The 18,658-nt window shown below is 47.0% G+C and overlaps 1 protein-coding gene across 4 annotated transcripts in view; it reads left to right on the top strand.

Moving 5' to 3' along the window:
- ERC2 (ELKS/RAB6-interacting/CAST family member 2) overlaps window positions 1-18,658 on the top strand; it is a 2,271,945-nt gene that overhangs the window by 1,066,354 nt on the left and 1,186,933 nt on the right. For all 4 annotated transcript variants that reach the window (XM_085624647.1, XM_085624646.1, XM_085624648.1 and 1 more), the window contains one exon: window positions 1,841-1,978. In XM_085624647.1, the coding sequence (XP_085480773.1) occupies window positions 1,841-1,978 (138 nt within the window). The remainder of the gene's footprint in view (window positions 1-1,840; window positions 1,979-18,658) is intronic.

Here is an 18,658-nt window from a genome sequence, read left to right as displayed (position 1 = left end):
CCGTTCAGTAGTTTCAGCTGTAGCCTTGCACAAAGTTTCCTATGGGGAAATGATTTTTTACTCTTATTTTTTGAATTTCTCAAAAACTACTGAACGGATTTACACCATTTAAAAAAAAGGCCGCTTTCTGAACCAAGCTCTACCTTTTTGCCAAATTTGAGGCAATTCCGTTCAACAGTTCGGGCTGTAGCTCTTTGCAAAATTTCCTATGGAAATTAACATGGATAAAATGAGTTTTGGGACCCCCTTTTTTTCTCAGCCCCCGCTTGACGAATCACCCCCGCACTTTCAGGATAGGAGCTGACCTGGATAGACTTTTTTTTGGGAGAATTTCAGAAAGATTCGTCAAACGACGCCAAAGTTATTAGCACATCAAAAAATGCTTTTCCTATGGAAAATAGGTTCTAACTATAACTACCTACATGATCCAGAGGTACGCCCATGATATTGTGGTATTTAAAAAAAGAAAATGTGACCCCTGAGGTGGCCCAGGGCCTGAGGTTCAATGTAATCAACGAGGATATATGCTGCACCCTTCCTTGAGCCGATCACAGCCCCAGGGTCCCCATCCCCCAGGGCCCGGCAAAATAATAAAAGAGAGGTGGCACCCAGCCCTACTCCCTGAGCCTCTTAAGGCCTGGGGGCCCCATTCCTGGGAACGGCTTTGCTGTGGTGTCCCACAGAACCCACCCCTGGGACACTGCTTGTCTGCTGACAAGTGTGCGGGGAGGGAAGATTTGTTGATCCTACCATGCAGGAGCTGCAAAAATCAAATTGCTCCCACCGATGGAAGCACTGATAACTGCCTGCTCCCTTCAGGCGGGAGAAATACTGACTCCCACTGCACCCATGATGGGTGCATGCAGGGAGCCAGCGGAGGCACGGGGTTACCCCCGGTCCCCCAACATTGTTTGTTGTGGGTTCCCGAGTTGGGCCCCCAAATTAAGCCCCAGGGATGGAGTCACTGGATCCCATAGAGGCTCTGGAGGGGATATGCATGCCCCCCACCCATTAAAAAGGAAATCGGCCCGGGGGATGGGGTCCCCAGGTCCCATTGAGTCTCAGAGAGGGGTACCATGCACAATACATATGCTTTATATATGCTGATCTTCTGACCCCTCCATAAACCAAATGAGCCCTTGTTTTCTATTTTGGTGTAATGACCATTTGCCCTTATTTTCAGACATGTACGCTTGCAGGAGTTTGGGTGCCAGACCCTGCACCCAATTCCCATTGCACACAAGCCATGTGCAGTTAGGCGTTCGGTGCAGGGCATTCTGCAGCACACATAGAAAAATGAAAATGCCTCTAAGGATTGTTTTTGGGCAGGAAAGTGTCTTTTTCTGCATTAAAACAATCCTACTTGTCCCATGGGCATCCTTGCACTATGGTGCAAGGGTGACACGTTAGGGCTAGCCAGCACCCAGTGCACCTGTGCAAGGAGAGAGACGATCATATTAGGGATAATTTCCACTCTCTCCATTTCACGCAACGCAGCACAGCATCTTTGCTTGCTGCCCTGTGTTGCATGAAAGATTAGCAAATGTCCCCCCAGTTTTATAACTCCAGGGCCCTTTTCTGCTAGAATTGAGCCGTGGCTGGGCTACTTCATTATTAAAAGGCATCACCAGTTGAAAAATAATGAAAATACATTTGTAGTGGTCATTCCATGAGGTCGGACAAAATAGAGTTTCTTTCAACCCTTCATACATACCATTACTGTTTTACTGACATGCTAATTAATTGTTAGAAATGTCTTACAAAAAATGCATATGTATAACTTGGACCTTGGCATGCACAATATATGAAATTTAATAAATTGAAATGTTTTTTCTTTTAGATTGAAAACCTACAGGAACAGCTTAGAGACAAAGATAAACAACTCTGCAATCTTAAAGACCGAGTGAAATCATTGCAGACAGATTCCAGCAATACCGACACTGCCTTAGCTACATTAGAAGAGGCTCTGTCTGAAAAGGTAAGAGTTTTAATTTCAGAATTTGCCAATTGCCAATTATCTTATATTTTAAAATTGTAAGTAAAGTTGATTAAGTAAAGTAAGTTCTGTCACCCATCCAACAGTGAATGAAGATTGTATTGGGCTATTAAATTAAATCATCCCAATTGTGTATTTAAAAAAAACAGGCCTATCATAAAAAATATATTTACATACTCACATATCACATTTATCTTAGTTACTTACTAATTGCCTGTTATGCGGACTGGCTTGTAGGACAGCAAGGAAGGATCTCCAATTCTTCTGTCGCAGGCAAGTTTCAGTATGGTGTGCTGGCTGTGGTTCAGACCCTTCATTTCTGTTTCCACAGTTTTCCGCAATGTGTTTTTTAGTATACCTCTCTTCTGTGTTCCTTCTGGGGTCCATTGGAGAGCTGTTCTTGTGGTGGAGTCTTGTTCTCTTCTTATGGTGTGTCCCATTTCTTTTGCATAATGTTATTATCCATGCTTTCCTGCCTAAATCTGGTGCGTAGTTCCTGGTCGGATATGGTTAGTGAACAGAAAATGCGCAAGATTCTTCTCAGGTTACTAGTGTGGAAGATTGACAGATCGGTGATGTTGCTTTTCTTCATACACCAGCATTATGATTCATATATGAATGTGGACTCTACATATCTCTGATAAAGCCTTTGCTTGGTGTAGGTGCTCTGCTAAGATGGCCTCCACACATTTTTCAGCAACATGAAGGCAATCCTAACCTTGTTTGTTTGCTCTTGTAATCACTGCCTTCCCCTCATTACGTCTGATGGAACTACCTAGGTAGATAAACTTTTTTAGTCATGGCTATGTTCTATCCATCACCCTTGAACGTTGAAGGGTTTGGGATATGGAACAAAATGATTTCTGAATTCTTGTTGATATTCAGGCCAAATTGATGTGCATAGATGTTGAGGCGAGATGTATTTTCCTGCATATGCTGGTATGTGTGAGAAAGAGCAAGGCTAGGTCATTTGCATAGTCAAAGTCCTCCAGTTTAGAGAATAAGATCCATTTGATGCTTCTCGCTTGGTGTTCTGCTGTGCGTCGCATCATCCAGTCAATGATTAGGTTGAAGAGGAATGCTGACATAACACATCCCTGTTGCACACAGGTCTTGACTTTGAAGCAATATTCACCATTTCCATTCTTGCAAGTACAATTTATTTTTTATTTTTTTTGAAACCGTTTATTACAAGACTCAAAAATATACAAATATGGGCCTACAACCTTCCGGCCGGCCGCTAGCAATGAAAGGAGCATACGATATACATTTATAAAACACATGGTGCTGCGGCCGAGCATGCACAGGAGGTAACATCGTTGCGAGCCACACTATCCAGACCCCACTATACGGTTCCATTTTAAACTTAAAGAACAACAAATACAAACAAACCCACAAGGCAATCCTCAATCGGAAATAGCAACACGTGCTCCCCTAGAGGGGGGTTCCTAGCCATCCATAGGAATCTCAAGAGGGGGGAGAGATCAGAACTAGGGCTGGGTACACCTAATGCCCAGGTACCGGGGGGATGAGTTGGCTAAGGGGACGGGGCCGGCGACAGATCGGGCAATAACGGTGGAGCACAGATTCCCCCGCGGTAGGCGTTCCAGGGGCCCCATACTTTCACCCATGTCGCAGGCTTACCTCTCGCCACATACACCACCTTTTCCCGAAACATGCACCAGTCCATATGTTCCTTCCAGGCCGAGACAGTCGGGGGCCTCTGGGATCCCCACAGTTGGGCAATATCACGCTTGGCAACCATATACCCCAGAGTCACCCACCACGTCTGCGGCACCGAGTAATCGGTAGGCTCCCACACATTCAACAGGCATCTCCTCGCTTCGGGCAACAGCGCCACATGCATGACCACTCGCAGCACCTCATGCACACCACGCCAGAACCCCTCCACCTCCGGGCACTCCCACAAGATATGCAGAAAAGTCCCCAGTGCACCACACCCACGCTTACACAAACCGTCCTCAGCATAGCCCATACGCAGGAGCTTTGGCCCCGTCATGTAGACCCTGTGGAGTATCTTGAGCTGGACGAAACGAAGGCGAGCCGGTATGGCCACCTCTTTCGGGGAGGCCACCGCGGAGATCCAGTCCTCGTCGTCCAGCTCCAGCCCATCGGCTACCCAAGCCTCACGAAGGGCAGTCAACAAGTCTGAGCGGTCGTTGATGAGTTTTTTGTAGATCAGTGAGATCGTGCTGTCAGGGACGTGTCCATCCAGCACTCTATCCTCCAGGGGGGAACACTCCGGGATGGAGGCAACGTCCGGAAAGACGGAGCCCAGCGCATGCCGGACCTGCAAATACCGAAAGTACTCGCTGCCCTGCAACTGAAATTCCGTCTGCAGCATCTCGAACGTTTTAAATCCTCCCGTCGTCCAGAGATCCCCCACTTTGCTAATGCCTATTAAGTCCCACTTCTCAAAACCCTTCGAGGTCCACAAGGAGCCCAACCGCTCAGACGCGTATAGTGGTGACGCCCGGGTCAAACGGTCCTTCCACCCCATAGCTGCATTGGCCGCGTGCCACACTCGCACCATGACACGCGTGGGGCCCGTTAGGCGAGCGTCGGGCGCGCTAGAGTAGAGCGCTCGATTATGGTCACCACCTGGAAGTAGCATCCTATCCATTTCAAACGCCGGGTTTAAGGCGGGCCCATATAGGCCCTGATTAATCGCAGCTAGCTGGGAGGCCCAATAATACCGTTTAATATCCGGGAGGGCAATCCCCCCGTCATACCATGGGAGCGTCAGCTTAGCCAGGGCAATACGTGGCCTCCCGTCCCAGAACAGGCGGCGCTGCAAACTCTCCACTTCGCGGAAGTAGTGCCCTGGGACGAGGTCCATAGTGTTCTGCAGGAAACGTGGCAGCGACATCATTTTAAACAATGCCGCCCGGCCGAGCTGTGGTAAATAATTTAATTACCGGGACTTAATTTGATGCGGAAAATCTATAACAATAGCTCAGTAAAATAAGAGGCAGAATCCGTGGTATTAGAGGTTCGGAACGGGCTTTATTCCAGAATCAATTTAAATTGAGGAGCTCCATATTCCATCACCACGAAGGTTCAGGAAGTGAAGAACACCACTTTATTGACAAGTAATCATTTTTATACAATAGGCATTACAGTGAAACAGATGGAGGAGGCGTAACAATTGATAGCAAAGATAAAACATACATGCGTAGCAAAAGTGGGTGTAACTGGGCGTAACTAAAGAACGTCATCAGGTATGATGTCATAATAGGGTGGTTCCATGAAAGAATTTCGCAATGTCAGCAGAAATACTTGGCAGAAATGCGCGCGCAGCAGCATGACGTGTGATTGACGTGCAACTAGGGGGTGAAGGGGACTTGACATTTAGCTCTACATGTGGCGACAGAAGTCTGGAGAGTCAAGTCAACCTAATCCCAAATCATATCTAACATCCTATGTTTAGAGAACTATGTTATCCAAAAGAGAGGTCTCTTAGAGTAGAATCTTATTCTATACTGACTATACTGACTGTTAATGCGTGTACAAGCGTCTAAGTGTCTACACTAGATGCGAGGGCCGAAATCTTCCATAGTAACAGGGCTATGAATCACTTGAAAAAATGACAGAGAAGCCGGGCCTTTTGCTCGGTAGCTGGAAGAATGTTTACTTAAACTACTAGACAGGAATGCATTGGGTAGGGAGCGGAGCAGATAATTTCGAAGGTGAAATACAGTTTTTGGCAGGCAACAGGCTGATGTCAGGCACCGTTAGCTGCGCAGAGAATGAGGACAAAGTTCATGGATACAGATGCGAGCTCAGACTGAAGCTTTCAGAGGCAGAAGGCAGGAAAAGCTTGATGGCAGAATCAGGGCCTACTTGCCTGGACTGTAAAATGTCATAAGTGAACCATATAAAGCCGGTGGCCTTTCATACTTAGGAATGGAATATCCAGCCCATTCATGGCGGATCTGAAAGAGGACATGTTGGCGGTGGACGCACATGTGTTTGCGTCTTCATAACTGGAACTGGAGGGAACATACATGTACTTGTGATTTATACATGAAACCGTTGGGGTCCAAGATAGGGGACATAACTGATCAGAAAAATCCATATTTCCACATTCCCTCCTTGTCCCCTACTTGCCCGTCAAGAGATATCAATCTTCATTAATCCATCGATCTGTTCATATAGCATCATTTGTTCTTCTTTCTTCTTCCGTGATGAATGAAATCTTGGTGGTGGAATACACGATGTGGCACACAGACCACAGATCGCTGGTCCACATTGTAGACATAGACAGCAACTGAATAATATGAGGAAGCCAATACCTAGGAAGGATAGGACCTTCCATCCAAAGGTAGATAATACACTCCAAAACCAACCGGACCAAGTCCAGGTGCCTGGATTCTGGTGTATCTGGCTTACAATCTTATGAAGGCGAGTTATGGCTTTATATACAGATGGCGAATTTTCTGGTATGAAAATGCAACAACTTGATCCGATGACCCTACAAGCTCCGCCCCTATCGGCCAGGATGACGTCAAGGACAAGACGATTTTGAAGCACAACAATCCGCATAGCAGACTGCTCTTCTGTTAAATTGCCTAAGGCGGAAATAGTTTCGTTCACTACTGCTTCAAGGGTTCTGGTTAATCTACGTATCAGCTTACTATTGGTAACTGTACCTATATAGGGAAAGAGACCTTTATTGAAATCTGTGTATTTTTCCCATGCTGTCTCAGTGTAATCGACTATTGGGAGATCTCTCCTTTCTCTATTATGTACTAAATGAGTATTTCTGTGATAATCAGGAGGAGCTAGGAAAACAGGTGGCAAAAGGAATCCGATGTAGCAGGTACCATCCCAATCTAGTGGCAAACGTATGTATGCCGTCTGACCACATATGAAGTAGGAATGGCGGGAAGCTCTAAATGTAGACTTGCCTTGATCACTAAATTCTATTACAGTGGTGCATCTACTATGGCCCATATGTATGGAACCATTCTTTCTTACACATAATTCACCTTTAACTGGAAATACTGACATGGCGGGCAAAATTGGAGTAGCTTCGGATTCGACATTCAGGATCATGAGATTAAGCGTAAAATTACCTAATCCATACACTTCATTTTCTAGATCAGTTCCTGTTCTTTTGGGAAGTCCCTCCTTGTTGGGGTGGCAAACTTTGAGTAAAACTAAGTTCAGATTTCCCCATACCCAGTTATCCTGGTAAACTGCAGAATTCGAATCTAGGGAATTAATTAAACTAAACCATGCTCCACAGGAGCCGTTGTGTGTGAACGGGTATGGAAAGAGAGGTAGAATTCCTTTATAGTTCTGATAGGGAGGGAGTCGACCACATATCCAACAATTTGTAGCATTGCTAACCTGATGGGAATGATGTAACATACTAATAAAAGTGTTATTGCGCAGCGCAAATCTATAAGACAATTCATGCGGAGGTAATTCACTAAAAGAATGTTCAGCAGTAACATTATAAACATGTCTAGAGATAGGATAATATGTGTGCAACAATATACTTGCAGTAATTACTAAAAGACTTAAGAAAAACAAAATTAATAACGTCACTGTGCAATGACTACGCAGTGATTTACAGTACGCATGTCGTTTCAACTTTATCCTTCTGTTTCTTTCTCTATACAGGTCTAAGGGGTACATGTCAGAGACAAATTCGACCGCTTCACCTTGGAGAGGACTTAAACAATCAAATTGCCTGACTTGTTAGACCTAAGTTTTAGTTTGTATTGTTCATGGTTATTCAGTTCAACCAAAGGAAGTTTAGAGTCACTCGGGGAAGACACGCAAGGTGTGTCGTTTACGTCGGACGGTAGTCCATGAAATTTCTTGATATGACTTGAATGTATCCAGCCTTTTCGTCCTTCGATCTTTACGGCTGTCCTCGTCGTTAGCAATACGAGTTGAGGCGACTTCCACCTAGGATCCAGCTGAGACTTCCGGTCAAAGTTCCTTACTAAAACCAAATCTCCTGGAATTACGTCATGGGGTTTCACCTCGGTGTTGTCGGGAAAGGCTGCAGCTACCTGTGAACGACAAGATTGTAGTGCAGACATCAAGGAAGCCAAGTAATCTGTCAGCATATTACAGTCAACATCAGTTATTTTGCGTGGTATAGGCGTCCCCCACATATTTGGTGGTCTACCGAAGATCACCTCATACGGGGATAGCCCTGTTCGAGAGTGTGCTACCATTCTCATGTAAAAGAGTGCAACGGGTAAGGCTACTACCCAGTCGACACCTTTCTCTCTGCATATTTTGGACAATCTAATTTTCAGGGTCTGGTTATGTCTTTCCACGAGACCTGCTGCCTCGGGGTGTCGGACACAGTGAAATTTCCACTGATAGCCTAACAAAAGTGAAACGTGTTTCATTAATTCGGATGTGAACGGCTGGCCGTTATCTGAGTAGACAACACGTGGTAAACCGTACCGTGGGAAGAATTCTCGAACTAACTGTTTGGCAGTAGTCGGGGCAGTGTAATCTGAAACCGGGTATGCCTCTGTCCAACGGGAAAGAGCACAGACAACTACGAGAACATATTTGAATCCTCGACATCGTTCCATCTGGATATAATCCATCTGGAGGACTTCAAAAGGGTGATCAGGAGGCTGAAATCCACCCTGTTCTACGGGAATGCTTTTACCTGGGTTAAACTGACAACAGATCATACAGGTACGGACTTTTTGTTTAGCTGCTGCTCGTAAATGTTGGTTGAACCAAATGTGTTGAATGCTGTCTAGCATAGCTTTTTCTCCTAGATGTGCTGGACTATGTACAGTGTTAATAACGACTTGGACCATTGAATCAGGAAGGAACCACACAGATTTTTCTTCCGTCATCCATCCTTGATCCGTTTGGATCCCTCCTAATTCAGTCCATTTCTTTATTTCGTCTGGTGTAGCATGTGTCTGTATGTCGATTACGTCAAGAGCGGGATCCTTAACCGTCATGCAATGTGTTGGTGTCGGGACTATTGTCTTTGTCATGTCGGATGTTTGAGTTTGAGCAGTCTGTTTAGCTGTTCTGTCAGCTAGATCATTGCCTTGAGAAATGATATCAGTAACTTTCGTATGAGCTTTACATTTCATAATTGATATTGCAGTGGGTAGATGTATTGCATCTAATAAGGCATGAATAAGGGGTCCGTGCTGAATGTGGGCACCGTGAGAAGTTAAATAACCTCTCTCTCGCCACAGCACGCCGAAGTCATGTACAACTCCGAATGCATAACGTGAATCAGTGTATATGTTGACTTTTTTATTTGTGGCTTGAATACAGGCTTGTGTCAGAGCGATGAGCTCTGCTGCTTGAGCGGACAAGGTATTTATGCAATTTGTTTCAATGATTTCAGTGTCTGTTGTGACTGCGTAAGCGGCCACTAGCTCTCCTGTACCTGTTCTCATACATGAACCATCTACATACAACGTCAGGTCTGGGTCTGACAATGGGACGTCTGTCAAATCTTGTCTGGGTTTCGTCGTGATAGTGATAACTTCAATACAATCATGTGCAAGTGGGTCTGTTCCATTTATAGGTAACAGTGTGGCAGGATTCAATGTACTACAACGTCTGATTTCTATATGTGGCTGAAACAATGTTAATTCGTAACCAGTAAGTCGTGCTATAGTCAAATGTTGTGTTTGTGTGCGGTTCAAGAGAACCTCTACTGCATGTGGTACTTGTACTGTCAATGGATGTCCTAATACTATGGCATCGCTTTGTCTGATTGCTAAAGCTGTTGCTGCCACTGATTTCAGGCACGCAGGCAAAGCCTGAGCTACGGGATCTAATGTACTAGAAAAATAAGCACATGGTTTGTGTGATCCTGCTTGTTCCTGTGTGAGTACTGACAAGGCAGTACCTTCGCGTTCTGTAACGAAGAGTGTAAACTGTTTATTGTAACATGGTGTTGCTAAAACAGGTGCTTGGCATAAGGCTTTCTTTAGGCTTTCAAAAGCTTGTGTATGTTCCTGAGTCCAAGGGAGAACAGTCGATGTGGCTGCCTCCTGTGTTGTCAATTGAATGAGGGGTTTTGCTAGAAATGCATACTGAGGGATCCACTGCCTACAATATGAAGTGAGGCCTATGAAAGCCCGCACCTCCTTTTGTGTCTTGGGTATCAGCATATTTGCAATTAGCTGGATGCGATCTGGTGTAAGCTGCCTTCCCTCCTTCGACAGCGAGTGACCAAGGTAAACAACTCGCTGGACACAGAATTGCAGCTTAGAAGGGGACACCTTGTGCCCCTTTTCGGCCAAAAATTGTAATACCGTCAGTGAGGCTTTCTCACATTCAGGTTCGCTTCTAGCGGTGATCAGCAGATCATCGACATATTGAAGCAGGGCAGTGTTGACTGGCATGTGGATACTGTCGAGTTCTCGTTTCAGTGCTTGGCTATAAATGCTGGGGCTTTCTGTAAATCCTTGAGGTGCGCGTGTGAATTTAAAGCTTCGTCCATTTAAACTAAATCCGAACAAGTATTGGCTTTCCGGATCTATTGGGACGCTGAAGAAGGCATTCTTGAGATCAATTACAGTAAAGAATGTTGCTTCGGAATCAATGGCTGTCAGTAATGAAGAAATGTCTGGGACTACGGGGTATTGTGGTACTATGCATTTATTTAATTCGCGCAGATCAATAACCAATCGATATACTGGCGGGGCTGTTGGATCGGTTCGTTTAAGAATCGGAATTATCGGGGAATTACATACATTGGAGTCAGTTTCCACAACCACTCCTTGGGTAATAAGCTCGTCAATGATTTGTAGTAAAGCCACTACAGCATCTGGGGGTAACTTGTATTGTCGCATTCGTGGAAGTACCACTCCTGCCTTTAGTGTGACTCGATATGGTGTAATGTTCATGCAACCAACATCTGTAGGGCCTTGCGCCCATAAATGTGTCGGTAAAGTCTGTAGTCGGTGATCCATGTCTCGGGACACGTAGTGCCCTTTGAAATCTCGTAAAAACAATCTTACTCCTTCCGGAGAACAACATATAATAGCTCCTAGAGCTTTCAAAGTTTTTATGCCTAACAAGTTTTCTGGACATGATTTAGTAAGCAATAAATCTGTAGTTCGTGTCAAGGGACCGATCGTAAGTGGAAGAGGCTGTGTTACTTCGTTAATGATAGGTTTTCCTGAAAAGCCAAGGGAAATATTCTGTGTGCCTGAGAGGGGTGCCCCAGGAACTTCACTACGTTTTATTGTTGTTCGGCTTGCCCCTGTATCAAGTAAGAATTTTCTATCTTGACCTAATAGTTCACTGTGTACATAAGGTCCTTCTTGATCTACATGGACCTCAATAAGGGGTAAGCCAACTTCCCTCTCTAGGCTGTTTCATGAGTATCGTTGATAATCAGGATAGTCATACTGTGCGGTCTGATACATCTGTCGGGTCGTTGTTTGTGTGGCAGCAATAGGCTGCGGTGGTGGAGCTGGCATAGACTGTTGCGGAGCTGGCATGGACTGTGCATGCTGCGGAGTTCCTTGTTCATTCTGATCCTGTCTAAGTGGCCGTGGTCTTTCTTTGGTGTTACCTATGGCGATATTATGTTTTAAAACGGAACAATCGTGTACATAATGACCTGGCTGTTTACAATAGTTGCACGTCCCTTTAACAGGACCTGTTGAAACACTGGACTGTGTTATACCCTTCTTATGACCGTCAACTGGCACTGTCTGGGAAACTAGCATTTTCATTTTCGTGTCTTTCATACGTCTATGTTCATGTTCTTGTTCTTCTCTAATTCTATTGTGATGGTACTGTAGCATTTGTAACATTTGTGACGGAGTGTTACCTTGCCAGGTACTCTCGAACTTCAATACTCTATTCTTAACTTGGGGCAAGGCATTTTCAACTAACTTTGTCACAAACAGATGTGGATACGACTCGCTACTTGCTTTTATTCCACTATTTATACCAAAACATTTCTCAAATCGGGAATAGAAATCACTAGTGTCTTCATCTGATTTCTGTTTACAGGCTGAGATTGCACCCCAGTCTTCCTTTTTCGTAGTTAATAAACGTGGCAGTACCTGTACTAGTAGACCTGGTAGTGCTTTGATCTTGTCCCCGAGCCCTGAACCTGGACCTCGAGCTTTTTCTTCGTTTTCTAATGCTGTCCAATCTATCTTCTGGTCTCCCACCTCCCAATCCTTTTCCTTGAGTTTTTCGTAAATGCCCGCAGGCATTAATACCTTCAATATTGTCATAATGTCGGGGTAGGTATATTCTCCCATGAGTAACATATCTTTAATTTCACGATGGAAACCTGCTGGGTCTTTATCATGACTGGGTACCACTTTCTTCATTTCTAATAGTTCTATTTTAGATATGGGTGTGTATACAAACACACGTTTAAACTCATTGTCATCACCCTTTATCGGGTGCACTTCGCGTAAGGGATTCTGTCTATCCATGTAATGCGTCGTTCTTTCCTTGATGGGCAGTGAGACATGTTCAGGACATACAAAAAGGATGTACTGCTTTCTGGATTCTAGTATTTCTCTAATTAACTTAGTACCGGAACCTCTCCATTTATTCGTGAGTAATTCAGTCAATATATCAGGTAAGGGACCAGGATCGGAGTGTTGGCTTTTATATAATATAAGGAGTTGTTGAATCATATAGATACCAGCTAAACGCTGTTCATCTGGGGCGAGGTTCAAAAACGTATGTACTAGTGTATCATCACCATATTTTCCAGGACTATCAACCCAGTGAACGGCTGACCTGGCTAATTCTTGTTCGTCCATAGAATCGAGTATATGATAACCCCTTCGTTCTCGGAGTAATTTGTCAGCGGCTTGGAATGAATGTTCGGGGGACCTTATATTTATTATAGGAGTTTGGAATTTTCTGTTATTATCTGGACGTATCGGACATATCGGATCAGTAAAGCATCTAGTATTATTGCAAGATCTTCCTCTACCTACATAGGCCATGGTTTCTAACTGTCCTGTGGGCAGTTCTAATTCTTCCTCATCCTCAGTTTGTTCTGGTTCGTCTACTGCTAATCTTTCCTCGTGTATTCGTTCTATTTCTTTGCGGATCTTTCGGCTCATAGCTACTATACATGATCGTTTATCCAGCTAATTGCAAGATCTTCCTCTACCTACATAGGCCATGGTTTCTAACTGTCCTGTGGGCAGTTCTAATTCTTCCTCATCCTCAGTTTGTTCTGGTTCGTCTACTGCTAATCTTTCCTCGTGTATTCGTTCTATTTCTTTGCGGATCTTTCGGCTCATAGCTACTATACATGATCGTTTATCGTGTCTCCCCTCTGATATATTCTTACCCCATGTGGTAAGAATTTGCATTTCTTCCGGATTTACCCCCGGTTGATCTTGATTTCTGATCACACAGTTTATGAGGAAACGTAACAGTTCCCCCTGTATTTCCACCTTTTGGTACTCCATGGCTCTGTTAATACTCTCAGGATCTCGCCCTGATTGAACAAAATGATATATATTTTCTAAATGTGCAGTCATTCCTGGTAGCTTCCCTAAATATATTGCAGCTCGTCGGATACGTAATGATGCCAGCATCATTTCGTCCCCTTTTCCGGGCACAGGGTCATATCTACAGGTCATTTAGGGAACTAGTCACTAAGCATAATACTCGATACTAACTAGGTAATTCTGAATTATATACTAGACATACTTGATATACTGCTAAACAGTACAGATACACTGCTGAAACAGTGCAGACCGGATTTGTGTACCCAAACCCGTCTTGACCGGCACAACCTATGTGCACGTCAGAACGCCTCCCCGATAATGGTACTCACCGGGTAGCTCGGAACGGAAGGCCTCGGAACTGAACTGAACTTGAACCGGACTGGACTCGACTCGGAACTTCGGAAACTTCGGAAAACTGGTGGGCCTCTGTATACCTCGGATCTTGCTCTCTCAGCTAGGCTCTGGTCGGGATACTTCGCACTTCTCACCGCCTCGTCTGGGTGTTGATCGCAGCCTCAGTTACCCCCGCTCGGCAGGAGGGAGATACAGGAAATCCTGTGGGTACGCGTTGTTGTCCGTCCAGCTGTGGCAGGAGACTGGGCCTGCAACGCACCGCCGGCGCGTGAGATGAGAAAGTGTCCCTGTTCGGGCGCCATTTATGTGGTAAATAATTTAATTACCGGGACTTAATTTGATGCGGAAAATCTATAACAATAGCTCAGTAAAATAAGAGGCAGAATCCGTGGTATTAGAGGTTCGGAACGGGCTTTATTCCAGAATCAATTTAAATTGAGGAGCTCCATATTCCATCACCACGAAGGTTCAGGAAGTGAAGAACACCACTTTATTGACAAGTAATCATTTTTATACAATAGGCATTACAGTGAAACAGATGGAGGAGGCGTAACAATTGATAGCAAAGATAAAACATACATGCGTAGCAAAAGTGGGTGTAACTGGGCGTAACTAAAGAACGTCATCAGGTATGATGTCATAATAGGGTGGTTCCATGAAAGAATTTCGCAATGTCAGCAGAAATACTTGGCAGAAATGCGCGCGCAGCAGCATGACGTGTGATTGACGTGCAAATAGGGGGTGAAGGGGACTTGACATTTAGCTCTACATGTGGCGACAGAAGTCTGGAGAGTCAAGTCAACCTAATCCCAAATCATATCTAACATCCTATGTTTAGAGAACTATGTTATCCAAAAGAGAGGTCTCTTAGAGTAGAATCTTATTCTATACTGACTATACTGACTGTTAGTGCGTGTACAAGCGTCTAAGTGTCTACACTAGATGCGAGGGCCGAAATCTTCCATAGTAACAGGGCTATGAATCACTTGAAAAAATGACAGAGAAGCCGGGCCTTTTGCTCGGTAGCTGGAAGAATGTTTACTTAAACTACTAGACAGGAATGCATTGGGTAGGGAGCGGAGCAGATAATTTCGAAGGTGAAATACAGTTTTTGGCAGGCAACAGGCTGATGTCAGGCACCGTTAGCTGCGCAGAGAATGAGGACAAAGTTCATGGATACAGATGCGAGCTCAGACTGAAGCTTTCAGAGGCAGAAGGCAGGAAAAGCTTGATGGCAGAATCAGGGCCTACTTGCCTGGACTGTAAAATGTCATAAGTGAACCATATAAAGCCGGTGGCCTTTCATACTTAGGAATGGAATATCCAGCCCATTCATGGCGGATCTGAAAGAGGACATGTTGGCGGTGGACGCACATGTGTTTGCGTCTTCATAACTGGAACTGGAGGGAACATACATGTACTTGTGATTTATACATGAAACCGTTGGGGTCCAAGATAGGGGACATAACTGATCAGAAAAATCCATATTTCCACAGAGCGGCGAAAGCGGCAAACGCCGCCAGCGCGCGACATCCTCTTTCAGACGCTGGAGGCGGGGAAGCAAGTTCCGATCATACCGAGCCTCCGGGTCCAGAGTAATGAAGACACCCAGGTACCTAAATCCCTGCGGGGCGACCTGGATCGGACAGCCCCGCGGGAGGATAGGAGCCTCCCCGGAGAGAACATACACACACGATTTAGCCCAGTTGATGACCAGACCGGAGTTACGACCGAATGAATGCAAAACATCAACCAGTACTATGAGTGATTTACGTGGGGAAGCTAGGTACAAGAGGATGTCATCAGCGTATAGGGATACGCGGTCCTCATACTCAGGGGTCCAGCGGAGACCACGGATGGAAGGCTCCCACCGCAGCCACTCCGCCAGGGGCTCCAAGGCAAGTGCAAAGAGGAGCGGCGATAAGGGGCAGCCCTGCCGTGTGCCCCGGCCCAGCTCGAACGGAGCCGACACTCTTCCGTTCACCACCACCTGCGCCAATGGGCCCGAATACAGCAATTTGACCCAACTGATGAACCCTGGGCCAAATCCAAACTTCGCAAGCATCGCCCAGATATATGGCCATTCAAGCGTGTCAAACGCCATGGTGGCGTCTAAGGACGCCAAAATGGCCGGCTCCCGTATGAACGGGGCACGTGCGAGCACACCGTGCAAACGCCGCAGATTAAGGGCTGTGTTGCGATGGGGAATAAAGCCAGATTGGTCCTGATGAACCAAATCGCCCACCACGCCGACCAGCCGATTGGCCAGTACCTTGGCGAGAATCTTGGGCTCCGCATTCAGTAGCGAAATGGGCCGATAGGATGTAACCCGGTCCCGAGGTCTCCCCTCCTTGTGGATGACCACGATTGTAGCCAGACGCTGGTCCAGCGGGAGGGAGCCCACCGAGTGTGCCGCCAGGAACATAGCCCGGAGGTGGGGTGCCAGCGTATCCGGTCGCAACTTGTACAACTCGATAGGGAGACCATTCGGACCCATGGCCTTGCCGGAAGCGACCGAGCGTATGGCGAGGGCGATCTCGTCGGAGGTGGGAGCGGCGTCCAACGACACCCTGTCATCCCCGGAAAGGGACGGCAGCGCGATATCACTGAGCAGGGCACGGGAATCCTCTTCCGAGCAGGGAGACACCGAGGAATACACCCCACGGAAATAATCCGCGAAGCAGGAGACGATTTCTTCTGGCTCAGTTACACACACACCATCCGTTTTCTCAATCAGCGGGACCACACGATTCGCTCTCTCTTTTTTGTCCAACCACGCTATAAGTTTACCAGCCTTATCACCTACATCATACAGTCGCCCCTGTTGCTCTCTACTGAGGCCCCTGGCCGCCTCCGTGACGAGGGCCCTATAGGCCGCTTGCTTGAGTTGGAGGACATGTAATGCGGCATCCGTCACCCCACCTTCTAAATTACCCTCCAACTCGGCTATTTCAGCCTCCATCCGGGTCACCTCCTCCCGCTCGCGCCTCCGGGCGTGGGAAATAAGGGATAGGGCCTCCCCTCGGAGTACTGTCTTGAAGGCCTCCCATAGCGGTACAGCCGAAGGCACGGACCCCACATTCTCATCAAAATATCGCTGAAGGGATTTAATCAATTCAGCGCGAATGGTGGGGTCGCGCAGGTACCAAGGATTGATTGGGACCACCCTACCCTCACCCCTCGGAAAGACATCAAAGTGCAGTAGGAGCGGGGAGTGGTCCGAAATACCCCGTGGCAAATGGCGCACCTCTCCCACCCTCCCGACATAGGCCGCTGGGACAAGGACATAGTCTAGTCGTGAGAGACTACCATGGGCTCCCGAGTGGAAAGTGTACTGCAGCTGCGTGGGGTGTTTTAAACGCCAGCAGTCCACTAATCCAAATGTATCCAAGAGGCCGGGTAGCCACGCCTGTGCCCGGGGGAGGTCCCTAGGGGGGTGACGATCCACAGACCCAGATACCACCGCATTAAAATCCCCCCCCACAACTAAAAGCCCCCCCGGAAGGCCAAGGAGAAGGCGCCCAAGGTCCGCAAAGGTGGTCGACTGCAGCCCCGGTGGGATGTATACTGACACAAAGACAACCACTTTGCCCTCCAGTCTTCCCACCAAGACCGTGTAACGTCCCCTGTCATCGTGGAGCACCTCATCAATCTCCAACGGGAGCGAGTTCTTCACCATGATGCCCACACCCCTTGAGCCAGACGTGAAGCCCGAGTGAGCCACTAGGCGATAGCCACGCCGATTCATGGCGCAGAAGGAGTTGCCAATGAGGTGTGTCTCCTGCAGAAAGACTACATCGGGCGAGATTCGCTTCAAAAACTGCAGGACCACACCCCGTTTGATCCTGTCCCCCAGTCCATTCACATTCCAAGACAACAAAGTTAGTTCCCTACCCCCCATCATATACAGAAGCCATCATTCGTCCCCCGGAGAGCACTTTAGAACTAACACAAAAATACGTTTGCCTTGTGATAAAAACGAACAACACCCCATCCCTACCCACCCACCCCAACAGAACTCCCCCCTCCCTGCACCCCTGCATGAGCCCAAACAGCCCCCCCAACGTGCAGTGTGCCTGTCGCCCCATATATAGTTAGACTAACTAAACCCCCTAGAGGAGGAGGGAGAACCCCCAATAGACCCAACACAACCTCCATAGGAGGGGAACTTACAAAAACTGACGCAGAATCGAAAGTGGCATCATTTTCGTCCAGAGTGAGGCCCAATATTAGACCCTCAGTCCCGATCCAGCGTGCCGTCTCCCCCCGCCGCCCCCCCCGCCCCCCCGATCACGATCCCCGGGCAGAGTATCCAGCCAGTCCCCGGCCGCTTCGGGACGATCAAAGAAGTGCGTGCGACCATCCACCTCCACACGCAGCTTGGCCGGGAAAAGCATGGCGTATTTGAGGTTTAGGTCCCGAAGACGGCGTTTGACGCCTAGAAAGCTCAGTCTCTGCTTCTGGACCGCTGGGGTGAAATCAGGATAAAAATTAACCTCCATATTGTCAAGCTTGACCGGTCCATGCAGTCTGGAGGTTTGCACGATAGCGTCTCTATCCCGAAAATTGAAAATCCGGGCGATGAGAGGTCTCGGAGGGGCTCCGACCTTCGGCCTTCCCCCGGGAACCCTGTGGGCCCTCTCCACAGCGAAGAATTTGCTCAGCCCCCGTGGCTGGAGATGGGTAGCAATCAGGTCCTCCACAAAGAGATCCGCCGCCGCCTCCTCGCGTCCCTCGGGCACCCCGATAATGCGGATGTTGTTCCTCCGTGCCCGACTCTCGGAGTCCTCCAGGCGTCGATCCATAAGCGCACTCGCCT

Source organism: Triturus cristatus, chromosome 9 (genome assembly GCF_964204655.1).
Source record: "Triturus cristatus chromosome 9, aTriCri1.1, whole genome shotgun sequence".
NCBI classification, from domain to species: Eukaryota; Metazoa; Chordata; class Amphibia; order Caudata; family Salamandridae; genus Triturus; species Triturus cristatus.
Note: the sequence above shows the minus strand (reverse complement) of the source record. Positions and strands in the feature narration are given on the sequence as shown.